The sequence below is a fragment of the Schistocerca piceifrons genome, chromosome 5, assembly GCF_021461385.2.
Source record: "Schistocerca piceifrons isolate TAMUIC-IGC-003096 chromosome 5, iqSchPice1.1, whole genome shotgun sequence".
Taxonomy (NCBI): domain Eukaryota; kingdom Metazoa; phylum Arthropoda; class Insecta; order Orthoptera; family Acrididae; genus Schistocerca; species Schistocerca piceifrons.
In genome coordinates this window covers 391292266-391319439 of record NC_060142.1, presented here as the reverse complement: position 1 = coordinate 391319439, position 27174 = coordinate 391292266, and the positions used below count along the sequence as shown (strand labels likewise).

The 27174-nt window shown below is 44.6% G+C and overlaps 1 protein-coding gene across 5 annotated transcripts in view; it reads right to left on the bottom strand.

Moving 5' to 3' along the window:
• The window catches only part of LOC124798621 (COBW domain-containing protein 1-like), a 524248-nt gene that overhangs the window by 4050 nt on the left and 493024 nt on the right, over positions 1-27174 (bottom strand). For 4 of the 5 annotated variants that reach the window (XM_047262102.1, XM_047262099.1, XM_047262097.1 and 1 more), the window contains one exon: positions 4315-4441. The exons of the other annotated variant lie outside the window; for it this stretch is intronic. In XM_047262102.1, the coding sequence (XP_047118058.1) occupies positions 4315-4441 (127 nt within the window). The remainder of the gene's footprint in view (positions 1-4314; positions 4442-27174) is intronic. 5 annotated transcript variants of the gene reach the window in all.

Here is a 27174-nt window from a genome sequence, read left to right as displayed (position 1 = left end):
CTTTTCTTCATCTGTCTCGTTTTCCTTTGACTGCCCCTTCTATACACTGCCTGTCAAGAGAGGGGGGGGGGACGAAATGAAATAGGAAATGTAATATTAATTCTGTGATTAAAAAGTCTGGTGAAATTTATACAGAACTTCGCATCATGACTCCACTTATCAGTAAGAATTTGCATCCTAAATGGCCTGAATGAATGCACTTATTCTGTTGGGAAGGGTGTCATAAAGCCACTGTATCCTCTCCTGAGGCAAGTTGCACCGCAACTGTTGTAACTCGTCCGTGATAGCCTGCACACTGCCACAGCAACGGGGTCGACGTATGAACCGGTCCCATATATATTCAGTAGGGGACAAATCTGTGCAATCTGCTGGGCACAGTGTTATCTCAACATTATGTAAACTGTTCAGAGACATATGTGCTTGCGTGGACGACCCTGATCCTGTTAAAAAATATGCACCACGATACTGTCACATGAGAGGTTACACAGGAGGATGCAGGAACCATTGTGCTGTAAAAGTTCCTTCAGTCACTACTAGACATGACCTGAAGCCATGCCTGATGTCTCCCCACACCGTGGCGTAAGAGTATCACCGCTGTGCCTGCCCCAAGTCTGGGAAGATATGAAAGATATGAACCTCTTCCCAGATCGCCACCATACTCGCCAAAGATGGTCATCGAGGATTGTGCAGAGCCATGATCCATCGCAGAACACAGTGCGACGTCTTTCAACAGCCACTAAAAATACAGCCATGTGTGTTGCGGTGTTAACAGAAGCCTACTCATGAGATGGTAGTTTCCTAAACCAGCTGCTGCTAGTCTTCAACCAATTGTGTGGGAAGACAAAGAATGTTGCAAGGAGTCTATTACTTGTTCGGAGATAGCAGGTGCAGATATGAGGGTTTACGATGTTCTTGGTGCACAATATTGTGATCCTCCCTTGTCATGATGAAACGTGGTCGACTGGAATCTTGAGACAAGTATGCCTGCTCTCACGTTCCCTTGAAGTGCAACATAGGGCCTCTGTCAAATCTAAACATCCCACAAATCTAGATAGTGCCCAATTCGACCAACCGATAAACGAAGACCCAAAATGAGGCAGCTTTCATGCGCTATCAGGTGCTATAACGCTGTCTCACTTGAGTACATGGCATCTCTGTATCCTTCACAGTGATCAGTCAGTATCTCATGTTGTACATGCCTCTCACGTACTCAACTAGGCCTGGGAAAAGTACTAAACAGTAATGCGCTCTGGTGGCCAGTCCACCTGCCACAGAGAACTAAAGCTCCAATCATTTGCACTGCCAAGCGACCAAGTCTTCTTGGTGCTTCACTTTTTTTGTTAGGAATTGTGTCCACTAACCGTTCTCTGCTGCATGTCTCTGCTTATAATGCTGTGCAAAAGCCAAGGACGAAAGTAACTTTCGCATGATGTTTCAGTGTCTGTAATACGGCTGGACAAACTTGGGCCACTCACAGGAAGAATTTTTACGGTATAGTATGCAGTGAGACGAATAGAAAATACACATTTTTTCAAAGACAATAATTACACTGAAGTGCCTGTGGATCATGATGGTCCTCTGGACGTTACAAAAGACGGGACATGGTTGTTAATAGGGAGTGTGAGCACCGCGCAGTGCTTGCTCCGTCCGCAACTTGCTTCCACACTGGCGACAAGGCTGATAGGGAGTTTTTGTGGTAGGACGTTCCATCCATCCACCAGCGCTGCTGACAAATGTTGCATAGTCGTTGGTGCATGTGCACATGCTGCAGTACATCTCTCCAACGCATCCCGCACGTGTTCAATAGGATTCAAGTCCGAGGAATATCCAATAGCTCCTCCACCTGCGCTGTTCGATGCAGTCACGCATTGTCGTCCATAAAAATGAAATCAGGGCTGAATGTACTCACGATAAGGCGCACATGGGGAAGGATTACTATGTCACAATAACGTTCACCATTGGGTATACATTGTTCAAAGATTTGGAGATCAATACGTCTATGCAACGTTATGCCTCTCCACACTACGACACGTGGACTACCAAAACGATCATGTTCGACGATGTTCCTGAGTGGATTGCGTGTTCCCGCCTCTCGTCATACAATTGTATGTCCAGACTGTGGAGCATGATCGTTTTGGTAGACCCGGTGTTATGGTTTTGGGAAGCATCATTGTGCATGGGCGTACTGAATTGCTAATCTTTGAACACAATACACTCATCGGCGAACGTTCTTGTGCTCTGTACTCTTCCCCCGTGAGTGCCTTTGCAGGGGTGATTTCTGTCCTGACTTGATTTTTGTGGATGACACTGTGCTACCGCATCAAACAGCGGAGGTGGCGAAGCTCTTGGAACAAGAGGATATTTGGCGAATGGATTGGTCTTCCCACTCCCGCGACTTAAATCCCATCAAGCACTAGTGGGATGTGTTGGGAAGACGTATTGTAGCACGTCCACATGCACCATCGACCATCTACCAGATGTCATTCGCGCTGGAGGAGGAATGGAACGCTGTACCACAAGAACTCGATGCAACCTTGTGGATAGGATGGGAGCACGTTGCGGAGCATTCACTGCCGTGTGTGGTAATCACACAACCTATTAAGAACCAGGTAACAATTTTGAAACGCGTTGACTTAAGTGCACTTATTGTCTTTGAATAAAAGGGTAATTCATAGCGTTCTTCTTTCAATAGTAGAGTGTAATAGTTCTTTCAATGTATGATCAATATTTCATGAAGCTACACTCCTGGAAATTGAAATAAGAACACCGTGAATTCATTGTCCCAGGAAGGGGAAACTTTATTGACACATTCCTGGGGTCAGATACATCACATGATCACACTGACAGAACCACAGGCACATAGACACAGGCAACAGAGCATGCACAATGTCGGCACTAGTACAGTGTATATCCACCTTTCGCAGCAATGCAGGCTGCTATTCTCCCATGGAGACGATCGTAGAGATGCTGGATGTAGTCCTGTGGAACGGCTTGCCAAGCCATTTCCACCTGGCGCCTCAGTTGGACCAGCGTTCGTGCTGGACGTGCAGACCGCGTGAGACGACGCTTCATCCAGTCCCAAACATGCTCAATGGGGGACAGATCCGGAGATCTTGCTGGCCAGGGTAGTTGACTTACACCTTCTAGAGCACGTTGGGTGGCACGGGATACATGCGGACGTGCATTGTCCTGTTGGAACAGCAAGTTCCCTTGCCGGTCTAGGAATGGTAGAACGATGGGTTCGATGACGGTTTGGATGTACCGTGCACTATTCAGTGTCCCCTCGACGATCACCAGTGGTGTACGGCCAGTGTAGGAGATCGCTCCCCACACCATGATGCCGGGTGTTGGCCCTGTGTGCCTCGGTCGTATGCAGTCCTGATTGTGGCGCTCACCTGCACGGCGCCAAACACGCATCCGACCATCATTGGCACCAAGGCAGAAGCGACTCTCATCGCTGAAGACGACACGTCTCCATTCGTCCCTCCATTCACGCCTGTCGCGACACCACTGGAGGCGGGCTGCACGATGTTGGGGCGTGAGCGGAAGACGGCCTAACGGTGTGCGGGACCGTAGCCCAGCTTCATGGAGACGGTTGCGAATGGTCCTCGCCGATACCCCAGGAGCAACAGTGTCCCTAATTTGCTGGGAAGTGGCGGTGCGGTCCCCTACGGCACTGCGTAGGATCCTACGGTCTTGGCGTGCATCCGTGCGTCGCTGCGGTCCGGTCCCAGGTCGACGGGCACGTGCACCTTCCGCCGGCCACTGGCGACAACATCGATGTACTGAGGAGACCTCACGCCCCACGTGTTGAGCAATTCGGCGGTACGGCCACCCGGCCTCCCGCATGCCCACTATACGCCCTCGCTCAAAGTCCGTCAACTGCACATACGGTTCACGTCCACGCTGTCGCGGCATGCTACCAGTGTTAAAGACTGCGATGGAGCTCCGTATGCCACGGCAAACTGGCTGACACTGGCGGCGGCGGTGCACAAATGCTGCGCAGCTAGCGCCATTCGACGGCCAACACCGCGGTTCCTGGTGTGTCCGCTGTGCCGTGCGTGTGATCATTGCTTGTACAGCCCTCTCGCAGTGTCCGGAGCAAGTATGGTGGGTCTGACACACCGGTGTCAATGTGTTCTTTTTTCCATTTCCAGGAGTGTATGTTACTTGGGAGTAACTTATCGGGTGAAAGTTACTTTCATCCGTAAGTTTTTCACAGAAGTGTACATAGCTGAGCAGAGACGTGCTGGCGAGGACTGTGCGGGATACGCAGAGGGCCTTTTTGACTCGGACTGCTGGCTGGGCGCTCACCGATCAGGATGAAGCGGCAGAGGGCGCCTGGCACGTCCCAGCCGCTGGGCAGCGGCTCCGCGTCGTAAGTGTCGTACACCGCCTGCAGCTGCAGCGGCCGCGACTCCCCCTGCACGCTTATCACGCCCTGCAACACAAGGTGCGAATGCTTAGCTCCTGAAACGATCTATCAGTCACTGCGTCCGGTATTCAGAATACCATATTCTACACGAGTCATTCCACAAAAATACAGCTGCTTGCAGTACTAACCATTTAATTCAAGCATTTAGTCTAATAGTTTTCTACGTCTAGAAGTGTTAATTCCAAAGTTTTAACTACAGCACAGAAGAAAACATGAAGACTGACCGCAAAACTTGTTGATGGTTATACCCCTTCTCTATATATACAGATTTATACGTGAAACATCATCCCAACAATGTCTGTCTTGGCGGAGACCTTGGTGGTAGAAGTTTGCATTTGGCTGTTCAGGATCACCTCGTCATTCTGGAGATGTCTGCCACGCAGTAGTTTCTTCATTCGTGGAAAGGGGACACAGAATTCGTTGGATGGCATGTCAGGAGAATACAAGGGGTGAGGCAAAATTCCAAAGCTCAACGAAGCTGCTTCTGTCTTATGGCCATAACTCGCCCAAAAAGTACCCAGTTTCACCTATGCCTGTGATGGTGAATTTTCGCCTTTTCCGGCGGTATGGATCCACACGTTTTCACTGCTTGCTCTGCTCCTATGTTTCGGGATCATAGTGATACACCCCCCTTCCGTCCACGGTTAATAGGAGGCTAAAGAAGCCATATGGTTTGGCCAGACATTTCCGCTCTTGCCTCTGTTCGGGTGCCAACCTCTGTAGAAATCTCGTCCACGATCATGGAAACTGATCCATAACTGATTTCCACTTGTTCCACTATCGCCTGAATTGCGATACGCCCGTCTTTGAGCACTATGGTCTCCATTTCTCTTGTGACTGTCTTTTCTATGTGTGAGAGCCCAAGTCATACCGCCCTCACAATTTCTGATACCAATGGTACGATTATTTTACGAATTTACAGGGAGGTGACAAAAGTCACGGGATAGCGATATGCGCATATACAAATGGCAGTAGTATCGCGTACATAATGTATTCAGGTGGTTCATTTGAAAAGGTCTCTGATGTGATAATGGCCGCACAACAGAAATTAAGAAACTCTGAACGCGGAATAGTAGTTGCAGCTAGATGCATGGGACAATCCATTCCGGAAATCGTAAAGGCATTCAATATTCCAAGACCACAGTGTCAGGAGTGTGCCGAGAGTAACAAATTACAGGCATTAGCTGCCGAGAATTCTTCCAGGTTGTATGTCCGTGGTCCATTTAAGGCATTAGCTCTCATCACACACAACGCAGTGGCCGACGACCTTCACTTAACGAACGAGAACAGCGACTTTTGCGCAGAGTTGCCAGCGCTAACAGACAAGCAACACTGCGTGAAACAGCCGCAGAAATCAATGTGGGACATACGACGGATGTATTCGTTTGGTCACTGCAGCGAAATTTGCCGTTAATGCCCTGTGGCAGTAAACGACCGACGCGAGTGCCTTTGGTATCAGCACAGTATCTCCTGCAGCGCCTCTCATGGGCTCATGACCACATTGGTTCGACCCCAGACGGTTGGTCAGATGAGTCCCGATTTCAGATGGTAAGAGCTGATTTTAGGAGTACAGCGTTTCACAGACCCCACGAAGCCATGGATCCTAGTTCTCAACAAGGCGCTGTGTAAGCTGGTGGTGTCTTAGAGGTGGTGGTGTCTTCATAATGGTAAGGGCTGTATTTACGTGTAATGGACTGGGTCCTCTGATCAAACTGAAGCGATCATCGACTGTTCGGCTACTTGGAGACCATCTGCAGCCATTTATATACTTCATGTTTCCAAACAACGACTGAATTTTAAACACAACAATGCGCCATGTCACTGGGCCACAACTGTTCGCGATTAGTTCTGAAGAATATTCTGGAGAATTCGAGCGAATTACATGGCAACCCAGATCACCCACCATTAATTCCATCGAACTTTTACGGGACAGAACAGAGAAAAAAATGGTTCAAATGGCTCTGAGCGCTGTGGGACTCAACTTCTGAGGTCATTAGTCCCCTAGAACTTAGAACTAGTTAAACCTAACTAACCTAAGGACATCACACACATCCATGCCCGAGGCAGGATTCGAACCTGCGACCGTAGCGGTCTCGCGGTTCCAGACTGCCGCGCCTAGAACCGCACGGCCATTTCGGCCGGCACAGAACAGAGAGGTCAGTTCGTGTACAACATACTGCACCGGCAACACTTACGGCTATAGAGGCAGCACGGCTCAATACTTCTGCAGGAGACATCCGACGAGTCATATCTGACTCCATGGCACGTCGAGTTCCTGCACTACGCCGGGCAAAACGAGGTCCGACACGATTTTAGGAGGCACGCCGTGATTTTTGTCATCTTAGTGTGTTTTATGAATAAAATTTATAAGATTTCTTTCCTCTAAACTGCGCTATATCAACACATAAACCGCTACTTCAAGTACCCAATATTTATTGTTACACACTCTTGTACCATACCTCTCTAAATACGATGCTAATGTTACAGTTGAGAACAGGAACACGGAAAGTCTGCACGCGTAAATTGTACAAACATAATGTAACAATCTTACTGTCAGACTTTCAGAGAAATAAGACCAGGAGAAGAACTAGGCAGAGGTATTTAAACTTATCGACATGTATTTTAGGTGCAGGTGGAAGATAGGCTGCTTATCGGCTACGTATGGAAGACCGATGTCTCATTTGTCTAATCAGCCAGACTACAGCAAGTATTAATCACCTACACCCACCGATAAAAGCAATAAAATTTTAGTAGGGGAGGCTCACAATTTGTAGGAAGATTTAAAAGACGGCTCCTCGTAATTTTAAAAGCCGATCTTCGTATGATACACGTTGAATTTGTACGAGGCGGTTTAGCAATTACTAGTACCTATTATAGCTGTTTGCAGGAAATGAAGCTTACGCTGCGAGTAAACATTGTAATGACAGATGGTAAAATCTTCAGAGTCATTAGGCCGTGTCATGTTTCTCTTCAAACGTTTCGACTCCTGTGCTGGGATCTTCTTCGGAATTCTAGTTGTCTCCCTAGATGGCTGCACACTGTCGAAAGACAGGGTCGCGTTCACTCGTAAAAGGCCATCCCCTTCAGATATAATTGTACTAGCTCTTTTTCCAATCTTGGAGACACTTTTCGTTCTCACTTTTTGTTATGGTGTTCAGCTCCTTCAGCGACTCTGTTTTTATCTCACAATGGTGGAAAATGACGTCCTTCCTTGGCTCTCCTCACCCTTGGGAGCACAAAGAAGTTGCAGGGGCCACGTTCGGCAAATACTGAAGCTGAGGTTACATAACTTTTTTTTTCTTTTTTCAAAAAGTCACGAACAAGCACTGATGTGTGAGCAGGAGCCTATTTCCACGAGCGATTTTGCCAAAATTCTCGTCGTTTTCTTCGGACTGCTTCACGCAAGCGGCACGTAACTCCCAGGTAGTATTCCTTACCGACCGTGCGACCATAAGACAAGAACTCGCGGTGATACATTCCATTGTAATCGAAGAAAATGGGAGAAAAACCTTCATATGTGATCGAACCTGTCGAATTCTTTTCAGGCTTCGTTCTTCAGGCAGTTTCCATTGGCACGACTGAGCCGTCTTTGAAAGGCATACCCACAAAATCATGTTTCTTAAATCGCACGCATTATTCCATTTTCAGTTGCAACAGTTTTCGATGGACATGAATGCAGACCTTGGAGACTTCATATATTACTGCACTTTACATTGGTTAAATCACGGGACATGCATGGAACGATTTTTCGATTAATCTCGCTACTGTTGAATTTATGAAGGAAAAAGACATACAGGAACGAAGATTGGAACATCCGGAATGGATTGCAGATTTCGTATTTTAAGCGGACTTTACTGCACACAGTCCACAGTAAGACACTGCAAGATAAATTGTTTCTTTTTTGATGGGGATGCATTTAAAAAAAAAAATCGCGTCGTAGAAGAGGCACATTCTGACAAAAACAGTCCAGTTCCCTAAGCTCACTGGCATTAAAGGAAGCACGAGGTTTGAAGAATTCACTGTGGCCTTGCAACAATTACTATAGTTTTATAAATGTCTTGAGGACACTGTCTATTGGTTGGCTGGTTGGTTGATTCGGGGGAGGGGACCAAACAACGAGGTCATCGGTCCCATCGAATTAGGGAAGGAGGGGGGCGGAAGTCGGCCGTGCCCTTTCAAAGGAAGTGATTTCGGAAAATCACGGAAAACCTAAATCAGGATGGCCGGACGCGGGTTTGAACCGTCGTCCTCCCGAATGCGAGTGCAGTGTGTTAACCTCTGCGTCGCCTCGCTCGGTTTCTCAGATAATTTCCCGAGTGTCCGTAATGAGGCTGCAAAATTGCTACAATATTTCTATCGATCTATTTGTTTGAAAGATCCTTTTTAGATTATGAAACTAAGTAAGTCACGATTACGTGGCAACTTGAGTGCGGAACTCTGTGAAATTGTCTGCATCTCTCTGCATGTCGATAGTTCGTACCAGATAAAAATTATATTACGTCTTCAGTGTGGCAAAAATAATTAATACTGAAAAGTTGTTTTGATCTATGTTATTGAAAAATGCGAAATGTAAGACGAAGTCGTATGCAGTGCGACCGTGCTGCCATTTAAATGCGGCACGTTCGTTGTTTGCCCGTCTTCCCCCTCCTCGCGTTCAGACAGCCCAGTGTGGCGGTGAGGGAAATGTGAAGCGAGGTGAGCGCTTCGGCACTCGGGTCCCGGGCATGGCACGCGAGCCGAAGTCTCGGCACCCCTGTGCTAGGGCGTCAGAACGGTCGTCGTCTTCAAAGTCTTCTCGACCCTCTCCGAAACGTTTAAACACTCGTAAACTCTCGTGTTATTCGCCGGCCGCTGTTGCCGAGCGGTTCTAGGCGCTTCAGTCCGGAACCGCGCGACCGCTACGATCGCAGGTTCGAATCCTGCCTCGGGCATGGATGTGTGTGATGTCCTTAGGTTAGTTAGGTTTACGTAGTTCTAAGTTCTAGGGGACTGATAACCTCAGATGTTAAATCCCATAGTGCTCAGAGCCATTTGAACCATTTTTGTGTTATTCATAGTGAATTCAGCCGCCACCCACAGTCAACATTTCGAATGCAGTGCTCACCTTTATTCCACTGTCAAGAAAAATTTAATGGAAATTCTTTGATCCATTTTTGTCGACAGTAAAAATTCACTGAGCAAATGGTTCAAATGACTCTAAGCACTATGGGACTTAACATCTGTTGGACTCGCATTCGGGAGGACGACGGTTCAATCCCGCGTCCGGCCATCCTGATTTAGGTTTTCCGTGATTTCCCTAAATCGCTCCAGGCAAATGCCGGGATGGTTCCTTTCCAAGGGCACGGCCGAATTCCTTCCCCATCCGCCCCTAATCCGATGAGACCGATGACCTCGCTGTCTGGTCTCCTCCCCCAAAAACCAACCAACCAACCAACTTAACATCTGTGGTCATCAGTCCCCTAGAACTTAGAACTACTTAAACCTAACTAGCCTAAGGACATCACACACATCCATGCCCGAGGCAGGATTCGAACCTGCGACAGTAGCGGTCACGCGGTTCCAAACTGAAGCGCCTAGAACCGCACGGCCACACCGGCCAGCCTTCGCTGAGCACTCATACACTTGTATAACCTTTTCGAGAGTCAATAGCAAACTAAATATTCAAAACAGCTGAAAGTGCAAACATACAACAGGAACATGTGTGCCAGCAAGATGAAAAACATTTTGAAAATCGGATGTATAAAGCCTGCGAAATGAAAAAAAGTTCCTGTTACTTTTTGATCATACCTCGTATCTGAATTATGACCATTTGCCAAAGTCACAAAGCGACACACTGTGGGATCGAGCCAGCACTTTGGAATACGTTGCAAGAATACCAACAGAAGCACTACGATCGGGCCAACGTCAGCCTCGAGTACAGACGAATCCTTGCTGAGAGCGCGTCCGCCGACGAGACGGAGTCGCAGCTGATGGAGCAGCCAGTGCACTGAGATGCGCGGCGCGACACAATGGAGGCGTGCGCGTCGACCAGCGTGTTATTGCAGACGGTAAGCCCGCCGCCCGGCGAGCAGCCGCCTAATCTTCACTGTTCGGTTCCCCGGGCGTCCTGTGTTGGGCTCAATTAGTGATAAGATGAAAGAGGAGGTAACCCTCGAGTGGGAGCGGTGCCGCGTGTTTAAACAAGGAGGGCCCGGCTGGCGCGTAATATAAAAAGCTGCTAAATTAGTTTTCCCCTTTGACACTTGGGCCGTGGCCGTCTTTGGCGCGTGTGTGGAATGTTTTAATACCGCGGCGGCGCGCCCCGCTCGCGCGAACAAATATTAATAGAGCGCCGGCCAGCTTTCATGTCGGCGGTCGGCGCCGATGGGACACGCCCCCGTTCCCACCGCAACCGGCGCAAGGCGTGGGCGTGCGTGTGAGCGTGGGCGCGCCACCACACACAACCCTCCTCCCACCACCTAGTCGCTAGGCCGTTATTATTCTACGCAGCGCGGTGCGCTGGCGTTACATGCCATTATCCGATTCCGAGGAAGGCACGAGCCGACAACGCAAAAAGTGTAGCCTCTCAAGGCGATGGGAAAGTATATGCCTTCCTATCGCATCCTAGCCTTGTTCCATGGGAGATAATGGGGGGACCGGCCAGACAAATCAAGGATCCGGGCACTTCTCAAGGCGTTTGTGTTATCGACTGTAGTGTGGACTCTTACATCTTCCCGCAGGAATATGCCATTTGGTACCGGACTCACGACGGGTATGGCAACCGGGTTTGCCATTCTTGGTTTAAAATAACAGTCTTGAGCGCAATGATACTTATTTATGACGATCAGTTTCGGCTTTAAGTTAAAGACATCTTCAGATGTGAGACCTACAAGGTTAGGAATATCAAGAGTTAGCAGAGAGATTAAAACGTATAGCGTTACAAAAAATACAGAAATGACGTAGCATTTACCTCTATGGCACAGCAGCCAATGCCATGAAAACTTCCTCTCAGAGGTTATTCAGCATATCGACTATCTGCCGTTGCTACGGACAAAATGGGCATTACTAAGTGCAGTTTTCAGTTTTTCTGTTTTCCTAGCAGCCATTTTTGTCACGAAGGCACGCTGACAATAGCATCACGGTAACAGTTTTACAGCAATTTGTAATATGTTTATTTTCGTTTTAGTACCTACTTTCGCATTATATTTTTTGCATATTATTATGGCAATTTTTCAGTCATACGCCGTCACCTGGTAACGACGATTTTCAGTTTTTCCTGCAATGTACGTTATGAGGCGTTCGCACAATTGTCGTTTAAGATATCGACCTGGATCGTTACCACGACGCAGTCGGCGACCCCAAAGTCTACGTCTTTGGTTTCTGAGTACCATTTTGCTTTCTGCGTTACCATGGCAACGGTGTCCGTTTCAGTACACACTTCTTTGGTTTCAAGGCTGGCATCATGGCCTCTGCATTACTTTGACAACGGCGTCATTTTCTGATACACACTAGAGGGCACTGTCTAGCAAATAGAAGACGACACGTACATATTTTAATGGATGAATCTTTTAATGAAACCATATTCCCTAATTATATATTCAAGTGTTATCTGCATGTGCACATAATTACTTCTCTCTGGTTCATTTGTTTATCGGCAAAACATTGGTGAGAACGACGATTTTATCATTCACATCAGTTTCACTAGGTGACACTGCTTCCTCTCTCATTCTGTAAGACTGCCTCTTTTTCATATAAGAGGCTACTTGTCTGATGATTTGTAATGGTATAACTTCTTACATATTCGTACCTGGCCTACGAGACATTAGTTTATAAATTTCCTTTAACGTCGAAATTTCACGCCATAGGTTGATGCAGACGTAATCCGCATTCGTCGCGGAAATCGCAAGCTATTTAACTCGTGGCTCTACGGCCATCAGTCTACTACCAACTTTTCCTCACCTATCCTACTCCTCATCAGGGTTCCTCTCTCCTTTCCCCTCTCCATTCATCGCCATCCCTTTCCTCTTATAACCACTGCCCTACCCACACAACACAGTACCCTGCACCCTCTGTCTTTCCCACCGACTGCAGTTCCCATTTACCATCTCTACTCCTACCTACCATCTCCATCCCTCAATTCTACGGAAAATACTCTCTCCTCCGGCAATACTTCTCACCTTAGTGCAGGTGCTTCAGATTTTAAGTGAAAATGTAGCGCTTCAGTGTTTCTAATACAAGAATTTCACTTTCCTACGATGTGTTTTTACACTGTATATGTTTAATTTTTAACTGAACGTCTTTCAAATTTAATTCAAAATAGAAAAAAGTCCTAAATTTTGTCTCTATTTCTCATTTTTTTTTTAATTCGTTTGGATGAAGAGCGGAGAATTGTACCGCTGACACTTTACCGGTTGACACACGCGTTTTCTGTTGTCTGCGGTGTGGTGTCAATGCTACAAGACGCATGGCAACTCGAGATATCAACTTACGTTCAACTGATCTGTTCCCGACGATTAGCGGTGACGCACTGCCTTTCACCTCTAGGTAGATTTCAGCTATTGTCAGCTCTCTATTGCCAGAGTCAATCAAACAATCCTACGATCTTCTCATAATTCAGACCGCCTGCAAGGACCGTCCCTAAACCTCTTGCAACACTGTTGTCCTGAGTCCACCGCTTCAGCAATCGTTCTGTAGTCACTTTGGAGTTGTCGAAATCAACGGAGGCGTAGACCCATTTTAGTTGGAAGAGGGAGCAACTGGTCTGATCTTGGCGAAGAAACTATTCCATTGTTTGTACACAATGACTTAGGAGATTTCCACTCTAAATCAACAACATCGCACACTAAGCTCAACATAGCGCCTTCCGAAAACCAGTCCAGTGCCTCAATCATTGTCCCACTGTATTCACTGGGATTTTCACAATTTCGAATGCTAGAAGTAAGATAGAAATCCTGGGAAAGAAACAAAAGTATCATTTTAGTAATCACGTACAATCAACAGCAATCATAGGTGCGATTTAGATTACGAAAATTGATGGAAAATGGAAAATATTGCATGAGAGGTCCACGCCGTTTACCAGAGGACTAACGATGCGTGCCTTTTCACAATTCTTTTTAACAACAGGATACATGAAAAAAAAGACAATTCCTAGTTTTTTCACCTGAATAACACTTTATCTTCTGGTAAATATTTTCGAAACCTCTGAAGATGCTGAAACAAGGTACTGAACAAATATCAGTATGGAAAGCGATGTGAGAAGTATCTACCTACAGCACTAATCAACTTCTTTTTTTTTTAGAACTATGTGCTACTTTTAACGGCATTCGATAGTGCCTGACAAGACAAGTAATGTAAGACGGTGTCTGTTATGCTCCACATTTATTTACGTTCAGGGTCAACTTCAGTAGGTCACGTTGCATATCGAAATTGTCTTCTGGCATTGTGCTACTTTCTTATGTACAACCGTATCATCTACGAACAGTCTTAAAGAGCTTCCGATGCATTCTGCTAGATAATTTATATACACTGTAAACAATAACGGTCCTATCACACTTCCTTACGGTACTCCGAAAATTACCTCCACATCTGTCGATTTTGTACCGTTAAGAGCGACGTGTTGAGTTTTACCTGTAAGAGAAATCTTGTACCCGTCGCTAATCTGGTACGGGACTCGGTAAGTTCGTATTTTTTTCACTAAATGACAGTGCAAATCGTGTCAAGATCGCTGATTTTTACATTACACAAAAAGTCATAGTTCTTGAGCCTAAAACGTGTTCCATAATTCTACAACAGGCTGATATAGGTGTAACGATATAGGTGTATAATTGTCTACATCTGTCCTACGACCCACCTTGAAAACTGGAATGACCTGAGCTTTCTTCCAGTCGCTAGATACCCTTGGTTGTTCCAGCGATCTACGATAAACTGCTGCTAGAAGGGGAGCAAGTTCTTTCGCATAACATTTGAAGAATCTTATAGGCATCATATCTGGCTTAATACCTATCCACTACTAGGCGATTGTAGCTCCTTTTCTATTCACGATCGGTTACCTCAATATCTGTCATTTCGACGTTCGTTCAATGACTGAAAGGAGGAACCGTCTTACGATCTTTCGCGGTGAAACAATTTCGGAAGATCGAATTCAGTACTTAGGCCTTCTCTCTGTTATCTTATGGTTCGGTGCCAGTATGGTTACTGAGTGAATAATAGAGAATTTCGAATCTCTTACTGATTTTGCTGCTCGCTTTGGTCAAGGTTCCAAGGTGGAAATGTGGAATCTGTCTGTCCAGCAAAGACATACTCAGCGCCGCGTACGATGCCAGGAGCCCGGGGGAACCCATGATTTGTTCACCTGAACATCCAGTATCGTCCAGTAAGACATTCACAAGAACAGTGCGACACTGCACGGAGCAGCACGTATTGTCGTCACGGCGACTATCGTTGTGGGATCCCCTGACTTCGCAGCACACAGACGCGCGCTGACAGCGGAGCGTCCAACGACAGCAACGGAACATGTGGGACACAGCGTCGACTTCTGAGACGAGTTCCTGCTCTGCGCATAGCATCACAGTTCAAATGGATCTGAGCACTATGCGACTTAACTTCTGCGGTCATCAGTCGCCTAGAACTTAGAAATAATTAAACCGAACTAACCTAAGGACATCACACACATCCATGCCCGAGGCAGGACTCGAACCTCTGACCGTAGCGGTCACCCGGTTCCAGATTGTAGCGCTTAGAACCGCACAGCCACTCCGGCCAGCTACCATCACAGTGGACGTGTATCCACGCGTGGAGGCTGCACGGTGAACAAACGTCGTCATACTGCATTCATCATCGTTACACGGGTCAAACACCTCTCACCCAATGGAAACACCTGGTTGTGGCTCGCCCACACACTGGCACGTCATCACTAGCCAGCCACTACGACTGATGGACACCTGAAGCAGCATGGAATGACGTACCCGTACCTGTCAACCAAGGTCAGTGTGACTCGGTGCCCACGCGGCTTACTGTCGTTTTTGCTGCCACAGGTGGCTGCTTTGTTTATTAAATTTAGTACCCCATATTTTGCCAGATCACTTAAATATGTACTCTTCCTGCTGTACAGTATACGTATCACAAGAAAAATGTCGTTATTTTCTGTCCTTCCTCTCGCTGCAATTAAATAGGCAGCTATGTTGCACCATTGCAAAAGTAGTTGCTTCGAAATCTTGGTAGACAAGAGAGGCAATCAAATTATTTTAATATATTTAATGAGAATTAGTGACTGCTGTAAGAGAGAGCTGTGAAATGTAAAAAACCCTGGCTTTCCCTGACAGTAAGCAACAAGCAAAAGAAATTCTAAATATCTCATTCATCATTCCACTGGACTGATAATTCTCATATATGTACACCTATAGACGGTTATGGCACGAAATTCAGATTTCTTACGGAAGGATGTTATTTAATCTGTATATTGAGCATTCAGTAAAGGAAACGAAAGAAAAATTCGGAGTAGGTATTAAAATCCATAGAGAAGAAATAAAAACTTTGAGGTTCGCCGATGACTTTGTAATTCTGTCAGAGACAGCAAAGGACTTGGAAAAGCAGTTGAACGGAATGGATAGTGTCTTGAAAGGAGGATATAAGATGAACATCAACAAAAGCAAAACGAGGATAATGGAATGTAGTCGAATGAAGTCGGGTGATGCTGAGGGAATTAGATTAGGAAATGAGACACTTAAAGTAGTAAAGGAGTTTTGCTATTTGGGGAGCAAAATAACTGATAATGGTCGAAGTAGAGAAGATATAAAATGTAGACTGGCAATGGTAAGGAAAGCGTTTCTGAAGAAGAGAAATTTGTTAACATCGAGTATAGATTTAAGTGTCAGGAAGTCGTTTCTGAAAGTATTTGTATGGAGTGTAGCCATGTGTGACAAGAAGAGAATAGAAGCTTTCGAAATGTGGTGCTACAGAAGAATGCTGAAGATTAGATGGGTAGATCACATAATTGATGAGGAGGTATTAAACAGAATTGGGGAGAAGAGGAGTTTGTGGCACAACTTGCCTAGAATTAGGGATCGGTTGGTAGGACATGTTCTGAGGCATCAAGGGATCACCAATTTAGTATTGGAGGGCAGCGTGGAGGGTAAATATCGTAGAGGGAGACCAAGAGACGACTACACTAAGCAGATTCAGAAGGATGTAGGCTGTAGTACGTAGTGGGACATGAAGCAGCTTGCACAGGATAGAATAGCATTGAGAGCTGCATCAAACCAGTCTCAGGACTGAAGACCACAACAACAACAAACAACAACGAAAGGATTTGCTCTTTTCCGCTCCTTACGTTCGGTACTGTTGTCTGTCTGCTCTAGGAATCCAAAGGGATCTAATTCGATCCCCGGCTGGCGCTAAGATTTTAATCTGTTACTTTTCACTTCCTTCACATATGGCAACGTTTGTTGATTTCAAAAATCCCGAGCTGCACGGTGCGCCATAATTCACGTTAAGGGTAGATCACCTATATTTGGCTGGATAAATCAGTTCAAAGCTCGAAAGAAGGCAATGTACGCCACTTCTAACAGGACCATGCCTAGCAAAGCACTATGGTGTTCAAACGAACGTTCAAGTTGATGACAATTTCACATCTCTGACTAAAAGAAGAGATCGATTAATAAGGCATATGTTGAAGCCTGAGGGAATCGTCAGTTTGGTAATGAATGGAAATGTGAATGTGTATGCGCGTGGGGGACGGGGGGTGGCGGATATATGTTTATTTGTGTGGGGGTGGGGGGCTGTAAAAACTGTGGACGGAGACCATGCGTCAAATACGGTAAGAAGGTTCAGTTGGATGCAGGATGAAATATTAATGTAGAGACGAGAAGACTTGCGTGGAGAGCTGCAACAACCAATACAATGTCATCCAAAAAACTAAACTGGTTCAGCTATTTTCAGTGAGATGTATTTATTTTTCTTCTTCTTCTCCTTCTTCTTCTTCTTCCCGGTTTAAGGATTTGAGAATTTCCTATACAAATGGTGTAAACTGCCACGGGAATATGAAGTCTCCTTACCTGACTATTGTTTCAGTTCTAAATTTCCATCTAGTCTGTTGAAGTCTAGTGGGAGCTGTACCATTCCGTAAGCACTCTTCAGTATACTAATACATGTTGACTGTTTCTGCCGGGTTGTTAGAAAAAAATCTGGTTGTAACTCATACCAAAAGTTGCCAAAAATCTCTGCGTAATTGCACATAATGACATTGTCTTCGACATTAAGTGATTAACACGTGCTCACTGAGTATTTCTAACAAAGCAGCAACGGAAACATTCGTGGCATGTGCAGTCTTTGTCATAAAATCGGGCCGCCAGCCGACCGCCCCAGAAATGAAGTCCAGGTTACTCACTTAACCCTCATAAGGTGTTCGGGTCTATTTTGGCGCACAAGGATTTTTGATAGTCTATAATTCTAAAAATATTTGGTTTTCGTAAACTGCCTTCATTGATTTTGTTTGCCCCTTAGTGAAGTATATTCTGACAGGGAAAAAAAATGGAGCTTTGGTGTCACAGCCACAGAAATAGTACTTTACAAGCTTTACGGGTTTTTTCAGACCCTGTGTAGTTTAAGCATCATTCTTACAGTCAGTTCTGACAATACTCAATTTGCCAACAACGGAACGTGTGTGGGTGCAGGAAGGTGGGTATAAAGAAGTGAAATCAGTTTTTTTAACAATTGAATATCTATTTTCGTGGAAAGGTGGGAGGGGGAGTGCGGTTCATTCCTATAACCAAATTCGTTTGTAAAGTGATTCACTTCTAATCATGTAATTATGTTTCTACCTTTACAATTCATATATTTTGTAGGTTTTTTCCCCTCACGAGAACGGCCTCTTTGCTAGATGATGAAATAGCAGACATACTGATGAAGATGTCTGATAGCGATGAAGTAGTTTCGAAGGATGAAAATCATGTTTCGAAATATAGCTCTTCATCTTCACTAGAAGACGCAGATGATACACCAGAACAGCAAATAGTAAGCAGTACAATTATCAGTCCACGGATAAATCAGTTGAATGGAAGAGAGCACGCCTAATTGAAGTGGAACGGCATATAGCATGTAATATACACTGAAGAACCAAAGACACTGTTACACCTGCCTAATACAGTGTAGGGCCCCGCGAGCACGCAGATGTGCCGCAACACGACGTGGCATGGACTCGACTAATGTCTGAAATAGTGATGGAGAGAACTGACACCATGATTCGTGCAGGGCTGTCCATAAATCCGTAAGAATACGAGGCGGTGGAGATCTCTTCTGAACAGCACATTGCATGACATCCCAGACATAATGTTCATGTCTGAGGAGTTTGGTGACCAGCGGAAGTGTTTAAACTCAGAAAAGCGTTCCTGGAGCCATTCTGTAGCAATTCTGGACGTGTGGGGTGTGTCATTGTCCTGCTGGAATTGTCCGTCAGCATGCACAATGGGCATGAATGGATGCAGTTGATCAGACAGGATACATACGTACGTGTTACCTGTCAGAGTCGTATCTACACTAATCAGGGGTCCCATATCACTCCAACTGCACAGGCTCCACACCATTACAGAGCCTCCACCAGCTTGAACAGTTCCCTGCTGACATGCAGGGTTCATGGATTCATGAGCTTGTCTCCATGCCCGTACACGTCCATCCGCTCGATACAATTTGAAACGAGGCTCGTCCGACCAGGAGACATGTTTTCAGTCATCAGCAGTCCAATGTCGGTGTTGACGGGCCCAGGCGCGGCGTAAAGCTTTCGGTCGTGCAGGTATCAAGGGTACACGAGTGGGCCTTCTGTTCCGAAAGCCCTTACCGATGACGTTTCGTTGAATGGTTCGCACGCTGACGCTTGTTGATGGCCCAGCACTGAAATCTGTTGCAGTTTGCAGAAGGGTTGCACTTCTGTCACGTTGAACGATTCTCTTCAGTCGTCGTTGGTCCCGTTCTTGCAGGATATTTTTCCGGCCGCAGTGTTGTCGATGATCTGATGTTTTACCGGATTCGTGATAGTCACGGTACACTCGTGAAATGGTAGTACGAGAAAATCCCCACAATTCATCGCTACCTCGGAGATTCCGTGTCCCATGGCTCGTGCACCGACTTTAACACCACATTTAAACGAACTTAAATCTTGATAACCTGCCACTCTAGCAGCAGTAACCGATGTAACAACTGCGCCAGACACATCTGTTATAAAGGTGTTGGCGAGCCCATAGCTGTATTCTGCCTGTTTACATGTCTCTGTATCTGAATACGCATGCCTATACCAGTTTCTTTGTCACTTCAACGTAGTTCACCTGACGCCAGTACCAACAAGGTACGCCACTTCTCGCGTTACAAATGTATACTTAGTTTTCAAATTTTTCTTGCTCCATCAGTTGAAAACATTATACTCCCCATTCTAACGCTGAAGGAATGCTCAGAAATGTTGAAATGTGTGTCAGCTCCTAAGGGACCAAACTGCTGAGGTCATCGGTCCCCAGACTTACACACTACTTAAACTTAAAAGCAGTCCGTGACATGACGCCTCAATCCGCTTCGCCACTCCGCGCGGCTGAAGGAATGCAATTATGTGGAGATAAGGGGGGAAAAGGAGATGTCCTTTATCTAGATGCTTACGTAGGTCTGTTGTTATTAGCAGACGTTTGTAAGTCACCTGGTTATTCGATTTGATGACTGTGACACAAGACAACAATGATGTGAACAAGGTAAGTTTGCACCTACAAGGGATTTGCGGTAGAAATGGGTTGAGATATTACCTAAATTATACAATCCCAATATATTTGTTACAGTAGACGAACAACTTGTTGCATTCAGGGAAAACTGCCCTTTGTGCCAGTACATGCCTAGTAAGCCGGCAAAGTGCTAATCAAGTTTTGTGTACTTTGAGACAATGAAACAAGTTATACATGGAATGTTCAACCATATAGAGAAAACAGTAGGTAGTGCCGCTGAAAAGAACCAAGGTATAAGGGTTGTAACTGACGTACCTTATGGCTTGACAGGCCATAGCATTACCTGCGACCATTTTTTTCACTTCTTACGAGCTAGGACAAATGCTGATGAAGAGAAGTATCACAATAATTGGAGGTGTGCGAGAAAAATAAGTCTTGCATCCCACCCGAACTAATGCAGACCAGTGGGGTTCCTAATTACACATTAACATTTGCTTTCACAAAAGACTCAACACTTCTTTCATAGACCCCAAAGAAAAGCAAATGTGCTATTGTGCAAAGCACTCTGATCCACGATGCGAAATCAACATATTTGCATATAACTCTTATATGTGCTATACAAGCCAACTTACTCCTAATGAAAAGGAAAGACCCTAGAGCGAAGACGACTATTTCAAGAAACTCCTGTCGAGCCGCTAATTCATGGGGATGTGAAGAGGTGAAGACATCTTCCAACAGGAAATGCCGCAAGAGAAGCTGCAGAGAGATCACAGTTTGAATTTGCATCCTCCACATCGAAATAAAATGATTCCAGAAGTAAGAAGCGGGGGAGGTGTCGTCTATGTGGAAAAACTGATAACAAAAGTTTAGTGAACTGTATTAAGTGTAAAAAAAATAGAAACATCTTATATACACATTTAAAAACTGTAAGTAAAAGTTAGGCACTGCATAGTAAAATCAACATACACGTAATTATATTAATGTTTATTGTATTGTTGTACTATTTTGTTATGCAGTTTGAATGATTAATACATCTATCTGAATTACAACTTTATTTATAATTTCAATACATAAATGTGTAAAAACATATCAACAGGAAACAGAAAACATCGAGTCTTTTTTTACCAGAACATCTTATGTGTGCGTGGCAATAAAACAGGCCTGCACTTAGTCACAATCCGCACGATCTGGCAACACTGTAGCCATTACAGAGCTGTATTTGCTCGTCGTGTAGTTGTAAACGTCGGAGTGTAGACACAAGGTCGCGTGTTCGAGCCCATTCCTTCCTTCATTTTTTTAAACTGTGTTTTATCTGTCTGCTAAATGCATCAGACTGAAGGAACATCAAAAATAATTCACCTCACTTTGTAACCCACTAGTAACAGCAAAGCCTTCCAGAAACATTTCCGCGAAGGAGTTCTTGGGCTGCGTCAAGACGAGAATTGTTTATACTCGAGAGTTTCCTCGCCATGCAGCCACCCTCCACTGCTCTCTCATTGGGTACCATAACATTGTTTATTATTGTACCTTATTACTCGTGCGAAATAACTTCTACACGTGCACTGCAAGTACATCAGTGTATTTACCAGTTGTTTTCCTATTTGAAGTTGCAGTATTTGTCTTGCAGTTATGTACTGATTTTTAGTTACTTTAATTTTATAATGCCAGTGGACAAAGGACTGACATTTGTGACATATTGTTCGCTGGGTTTTGGTGAGCGGTGAACGCAGTCAGGGCAGCTCGAAACATTTGTATTCTGTGTGGGGCGAGTGCTATTATGACAAGTTAAGCCAGAAAAGGATTTTCTTGTTTCAAGACAGAGCGTTATCGCGTGAACGGTTTCCAACATTCAGGAAGTATCGATAATTGACATAATTATGTTATGAACTGCCAAGCTTAGTGCGACATATGCCAGGCCAGGTCCTGCAGTCGGGTGTAGAGCTGCTGTACGATCTCATTCAAAGCAGCGAAAATCAAAGGGCTTGACGATTACTGCATCTCTGCTCGAACATCAGTTCGTTCAATGGGAACTGCTATGCAGCACTGATACTGGTGTCAAGTTCGGATGCCTTTGCGTTAACGTCTTAACAAAAGTCAGTGGATGGGCCCTAACAAAAGATATCGCCTCGAGCAAAGGGCAGTGTGAGTACATAATATTTTGTATCAGGTGGAGCAAAATGGGTACTGTGCAGTACAAACTGCTCCTCCGGAGATTGTCTATCGAAACGATTGAGCCGCGCGGAGTGGCCGCGCGGTTACAGGCGCCATGTCACGGATTGCGCGGCCCCTCCCGCCGAGGGTTCGAATCCTCCCTCGGGCATGGGTATGTGTGTTGTTCCTAACATAAGTTAGTTAAGTTAGTATAAGTAGAGTGTAACTCTAGGGACCGATGACCTCAGCAGTTTGGTCCTTTAGGAATTCACACACATTCGAACATTTGAAACAATTGAGGCATTTTTCAGTCGCAGTGTATGGAAAACTGTCAACAAAACATCAAGTGTTGCTGATCCACAATAAAGCCCGCCTGGTCTCTTCTGATATTTAAAAACAATCCATGTATTCATATGGGAAGTCATCCAGAAGAATGTGTAAAAATGGGCTGGAATCACAACATCTGCTGGGGTGTCAGACGAGGGGTGGGTACCACAGAATGATTTGTACTCACATCAACACTTGCTGGAGTATCAGAAGAGAGACGGGCACCACAGAGCACAATCGTAGATAATTTGACAAATTTTGTTTCCATAATTTTACAGCCTATAAGATTTTCTTTTTTCACTAATACTGTCACCTATTAAGAATATGGGACATGTCTTAAATACAGCGTATTTCGAAGCAGCTTTGAACATTGTAGGCCTTATCTGGTTGTGACACAGAATAAGCATTAGTTCAGCTAGAACAGAAAGGAAAAGAAATTAGCTTAAATTCATTAGAGTTCCAGAGCCATTGGATATTCTCATAAACAAAGTCAGGCTTTCTAAATATATTAAAGATCTTTTCTTTTTTCTCCTTTTCTCCGGTCTTCATCCCGTGTCTTCGGCATGTTACTCTGGAACTGGCAATGGTCGTATTAGAGGGTTGCCACCGCGGCCTTCAGAAGCACTGTGTGTGTATATTTCGTTGAAATGTATCAGCTGAAGTACCATTCCGTCATAACATTCATCCAAAGTTTGTGAAGTTTTACAAAGAAGTTTGTCCTGTATATTCAACATTTTATAAATGAGTTTCTGAAACTAACGTCTCCAATATAAAAAAAAATGAAGTCAAAGACAAAGTGCTTCATACGGAATAGTGGACTGAAGTCGGCGACACACCATAAAAAATTCGATTTCATCTGCAAAAAGTTTACGATTACGGACACCTGGAATGTAAAACAGATTATTTTTGTTATTAATTGGTCTTGAAAGCGCAAAATAATTCCTGGCTATTGGCCTAGATGACTAAATGAAAAAAGTACAGAAAATGCTGGGAGCGCTTAAGGAAAACAAATGCTTGACCTGAACGGTCTACAAAGTTGCTTCAGCAACAGGGAAACTGTCTTCCGTATTCAGCACAACGCCTGTGTTGACAATTCACATTGCACAATGTCCCTTCACGCATATATGCATGTGTGAGGAAACAGACGCTGCTTGACGATCCACAGCTGCCCCTTTAAATATTACGAAATTAAATTTGTGCCTGATTTCCCGCTTGTCGCGAGCGGTCGCCATAACCACGTTTATCATGTGAATAAAACTAAATAATACACATTACATGCCACGACGGATTAAAACTACGATCACAACAAATGTCCCTCCCTGTTGTGGGAATCTGATAATGTGCGTGTACGTGTGTGTTTGTGTGTGTGTGAGAGAGAGCGTGCGAGCATTAGGAAAAATGGGCAGTGTGACATATGGAAATTTGGGTTGGTCCGGGAGGCGTGCTCATGTAGCGGAAGCGGTTAAGGCGACCGCTTGTAGATCAGTAGTTTGATGGCGGTTGAGGATCATACTTTGGGGACAGACCTGCCAAAACGTTGGACAAAGTGCATTACCTATAAGGACAATATGTCGAAAAAGAATTGCACTTTTTTACGTAACAGAAACAGTCCTTCACTGCCCTATCGAGAAATATTCTCGAACTCTCGTAAGTAATGAGAGACAACAGACGACTCAAGTCATTCAGGTGGCTTTACGTTAACAGCCTGAAACGTCCGTTACATGAGTGGAGCCGTGTTGATCCCGTGAGTAGGAAAGCTGACATCCTCGATGCCAGTGAGGTGCACATGTGGATTTTCCACTGCCGGTTCCCGCAGCTGCGATGCAGCGAAGCAAAAAGCGGGCGGGTGGGCGGCCGGCCGCGCATGCGCAGCGGGGCCCTCTGCGGCCGACCGCGCACGCCGCCCGCGGAATGCCGATTTTTCACCCGCGAAACGGTTTTTCTCTGATTGATACACAACCAGAGAATCAGAAAAAATATGTTCACTACGTGGAAATTCTCTCTTCGCGAAATAAAAACCGCTCGACATCGCCACTCGGTCGGATAATGCGGGAATCATTTTGGTTTTTGAGCCCGAACAGGTCCGTTTTAAATGTTACGGCTGACTGTTTTATTCCAGTGAACTGGAGCGAGCTCGGCCGATAGTCGCTGCAGCAGAGCTGCGCTGTTGTTAAACTACACGCTTTGTGACGCCAACAGGGACATTAGCGGCTGTTTTAAAATGAATTTCCTTTCAGTATTTACCGGACTGGCACGTCGCACAGACGGATAAGACCTGAGAAGTGCCCTGGCTGAGTCCGAGGAGGAAGGAGGATTGGGTTTAACGTCCCGTCGACATCGAGATCATTAAAGAAGAAGTCACAGGCTCTGTTCGTGTCAAGGAAGGGAAAGAAAATATACCAAGCTCATTTAAAGGAACCGTCCCGGCATTTGCCTGAAGCTTTTTTTTGGAAATCACGGAAAAACCTAAATCTGGATTGGTGGACGTGGGTTTGCACCGTTGTCCTCCCGAATGCGAGTCCAGTGTGCTAACCAGTGAGCCACCTCGCTCTATCCGTCTGAGTCCTTTTGTTAGTTCCGCTCTCCTTCCTTTCGGTATCTCATTAGCCCTAGGACGAGTAATTTCCGCCTTCCAGTAGATTCCCACCGTAGTTGTAGTCGAAGACTTTCAACCGTTTGGACTACATACTCTGAACGTTTTAAGTATTCCTTTACAGCTCCGTGCACATGGGGATGGTTAGAGGTGGGATGAAATGGTCACAGCGCTGGAAAAACAAACCTGAATGACTGTACGGAACGTTGACAGTTCCTCCTGCCGTACGCCCCAGCGCACACGATGTATTAAGAGTTTCAGTTAGGCTGTGTGATAAACTCATTTTGCAGTACTGTATGACTTCAATTGCCTTGTAGGTAGCATCGGCCAGTCGGATCAGTCCTAAAACCTAATCCCTGTAAGCTGTTCATGTATACGTAAATACGTGTAACGTACGGATATCCATAGTTAGACTGAAGTAAGTGCTCAGATATTCTCGTAAATTGTGTGAGAGAATCAGTTTATGAATCTACAAAAACTAAACAAAAAACTTAAAAAATAAACAGTCAAACGCAGACTTGTAAGTGCTCAAGCCACGGTTGCTGTTTGTTGTAACTGTTTTTTAGACTTCGAAGTAATGAAAAAATGCAGTTCAGAGAAAGGTAAACAGACGCATATCATGTATCAGTCCCACAGTTGCCAAATGGCGATATCGTTAGTTATGGAACGACGAATCCTGATCTATAAATGAAATGTACATGCTATTTCACACTGAGCGCAGATGAATAACAAAAGGAATTTAAAGAATGAGAAAATACTCAACTTGAACACATGGATACAAACAGTGAAGAGTAGTTTCTTCAACAAACGAAATCAATTGCCATACAATAGTCTGTGGTCTTGTAATTTTTTACTCAGTTGCGAGCAACGGATCTCTGTGCAGTAGAAGTCACAAAGAATACTTAGGAAATAAATCAAAGTTTTAATTCATAATTAATAACTATTATTTACAAGTTTAAGTTTTTTTGCTTCCATTTGGCAGGATTACACGTCCTATAAATGTATTACAGCCGAGCGCGATGGTAGTGGCATACTCTATAATGAGTAGAAGTTTCTACATAAACAGAATGAATAGAAAAATATGAAAGACTGAATAACAAGTACACTGTTTTTGTTTATTTCATACTAGTTTTCGGCGTACTGGGCCACCTTCAGGAAGCAACTAGCTAGCATCTGAAAAGGACACTAGCTCTTAGGTAACCAAACATTATAAGAAAAGAAGCAATCCACTTACATTGCGTGTTGTGCATCAAATTTGTTCCTTAACGCTGAAATTGCAACGTACACAACAACAATGTTAGCTACAATAAATAATTCAACTACAGAATATTACAGGTTAAATGATTATTATAATGCAAAATTTTGTGAGGACCTGACAATGGCTGAGAAACTGTTAATTTGAGCATATTTCTAATACTGTCAACTTCAGGCAATGGGTAGTATTCTATGAAATAATTAAAATACACACTCTTACTTGTTACATATTATATGGTTATGATGTTATAGTTTGTGAGGTTGTGGCATTGGCTGAGAACTATCTAACTACGAACTAGTAACTCATGTTGTACAACAAACACGTTTTACATTGTAAATCACATTTTTAAGTTATGGGAAATATTAAACACAGTAAATGGTTAAAATACAGAATACTGAAGTATTACAAGTTACGTTGTTGACTGATTTGAAGCCATATTGACTATTAATATTTGAAAACCTTTTCAAACATTGTTGAAGTTTGTATGGTAAGCAAAGTAAGGAATAGGAAATTCTATTGTGTTTTATTTTTGTATAGCAGTATGTGCCATTGTAGCAGTTTGTGGGTATATGCCTGGTTGGTTGCATCATGTGAAGCTTAAAAGTGGGGATTTGCTTAGTTGTAATTGATTATTTAGAACTACCTAGTGATTTTGAGCTAAATGTCTGTTTACCTCAAGACCTTCTAACAGATTTAGTTTACTTCTTTTGTTGGCTACATGTAGTACTTCTGTGTGGACTTG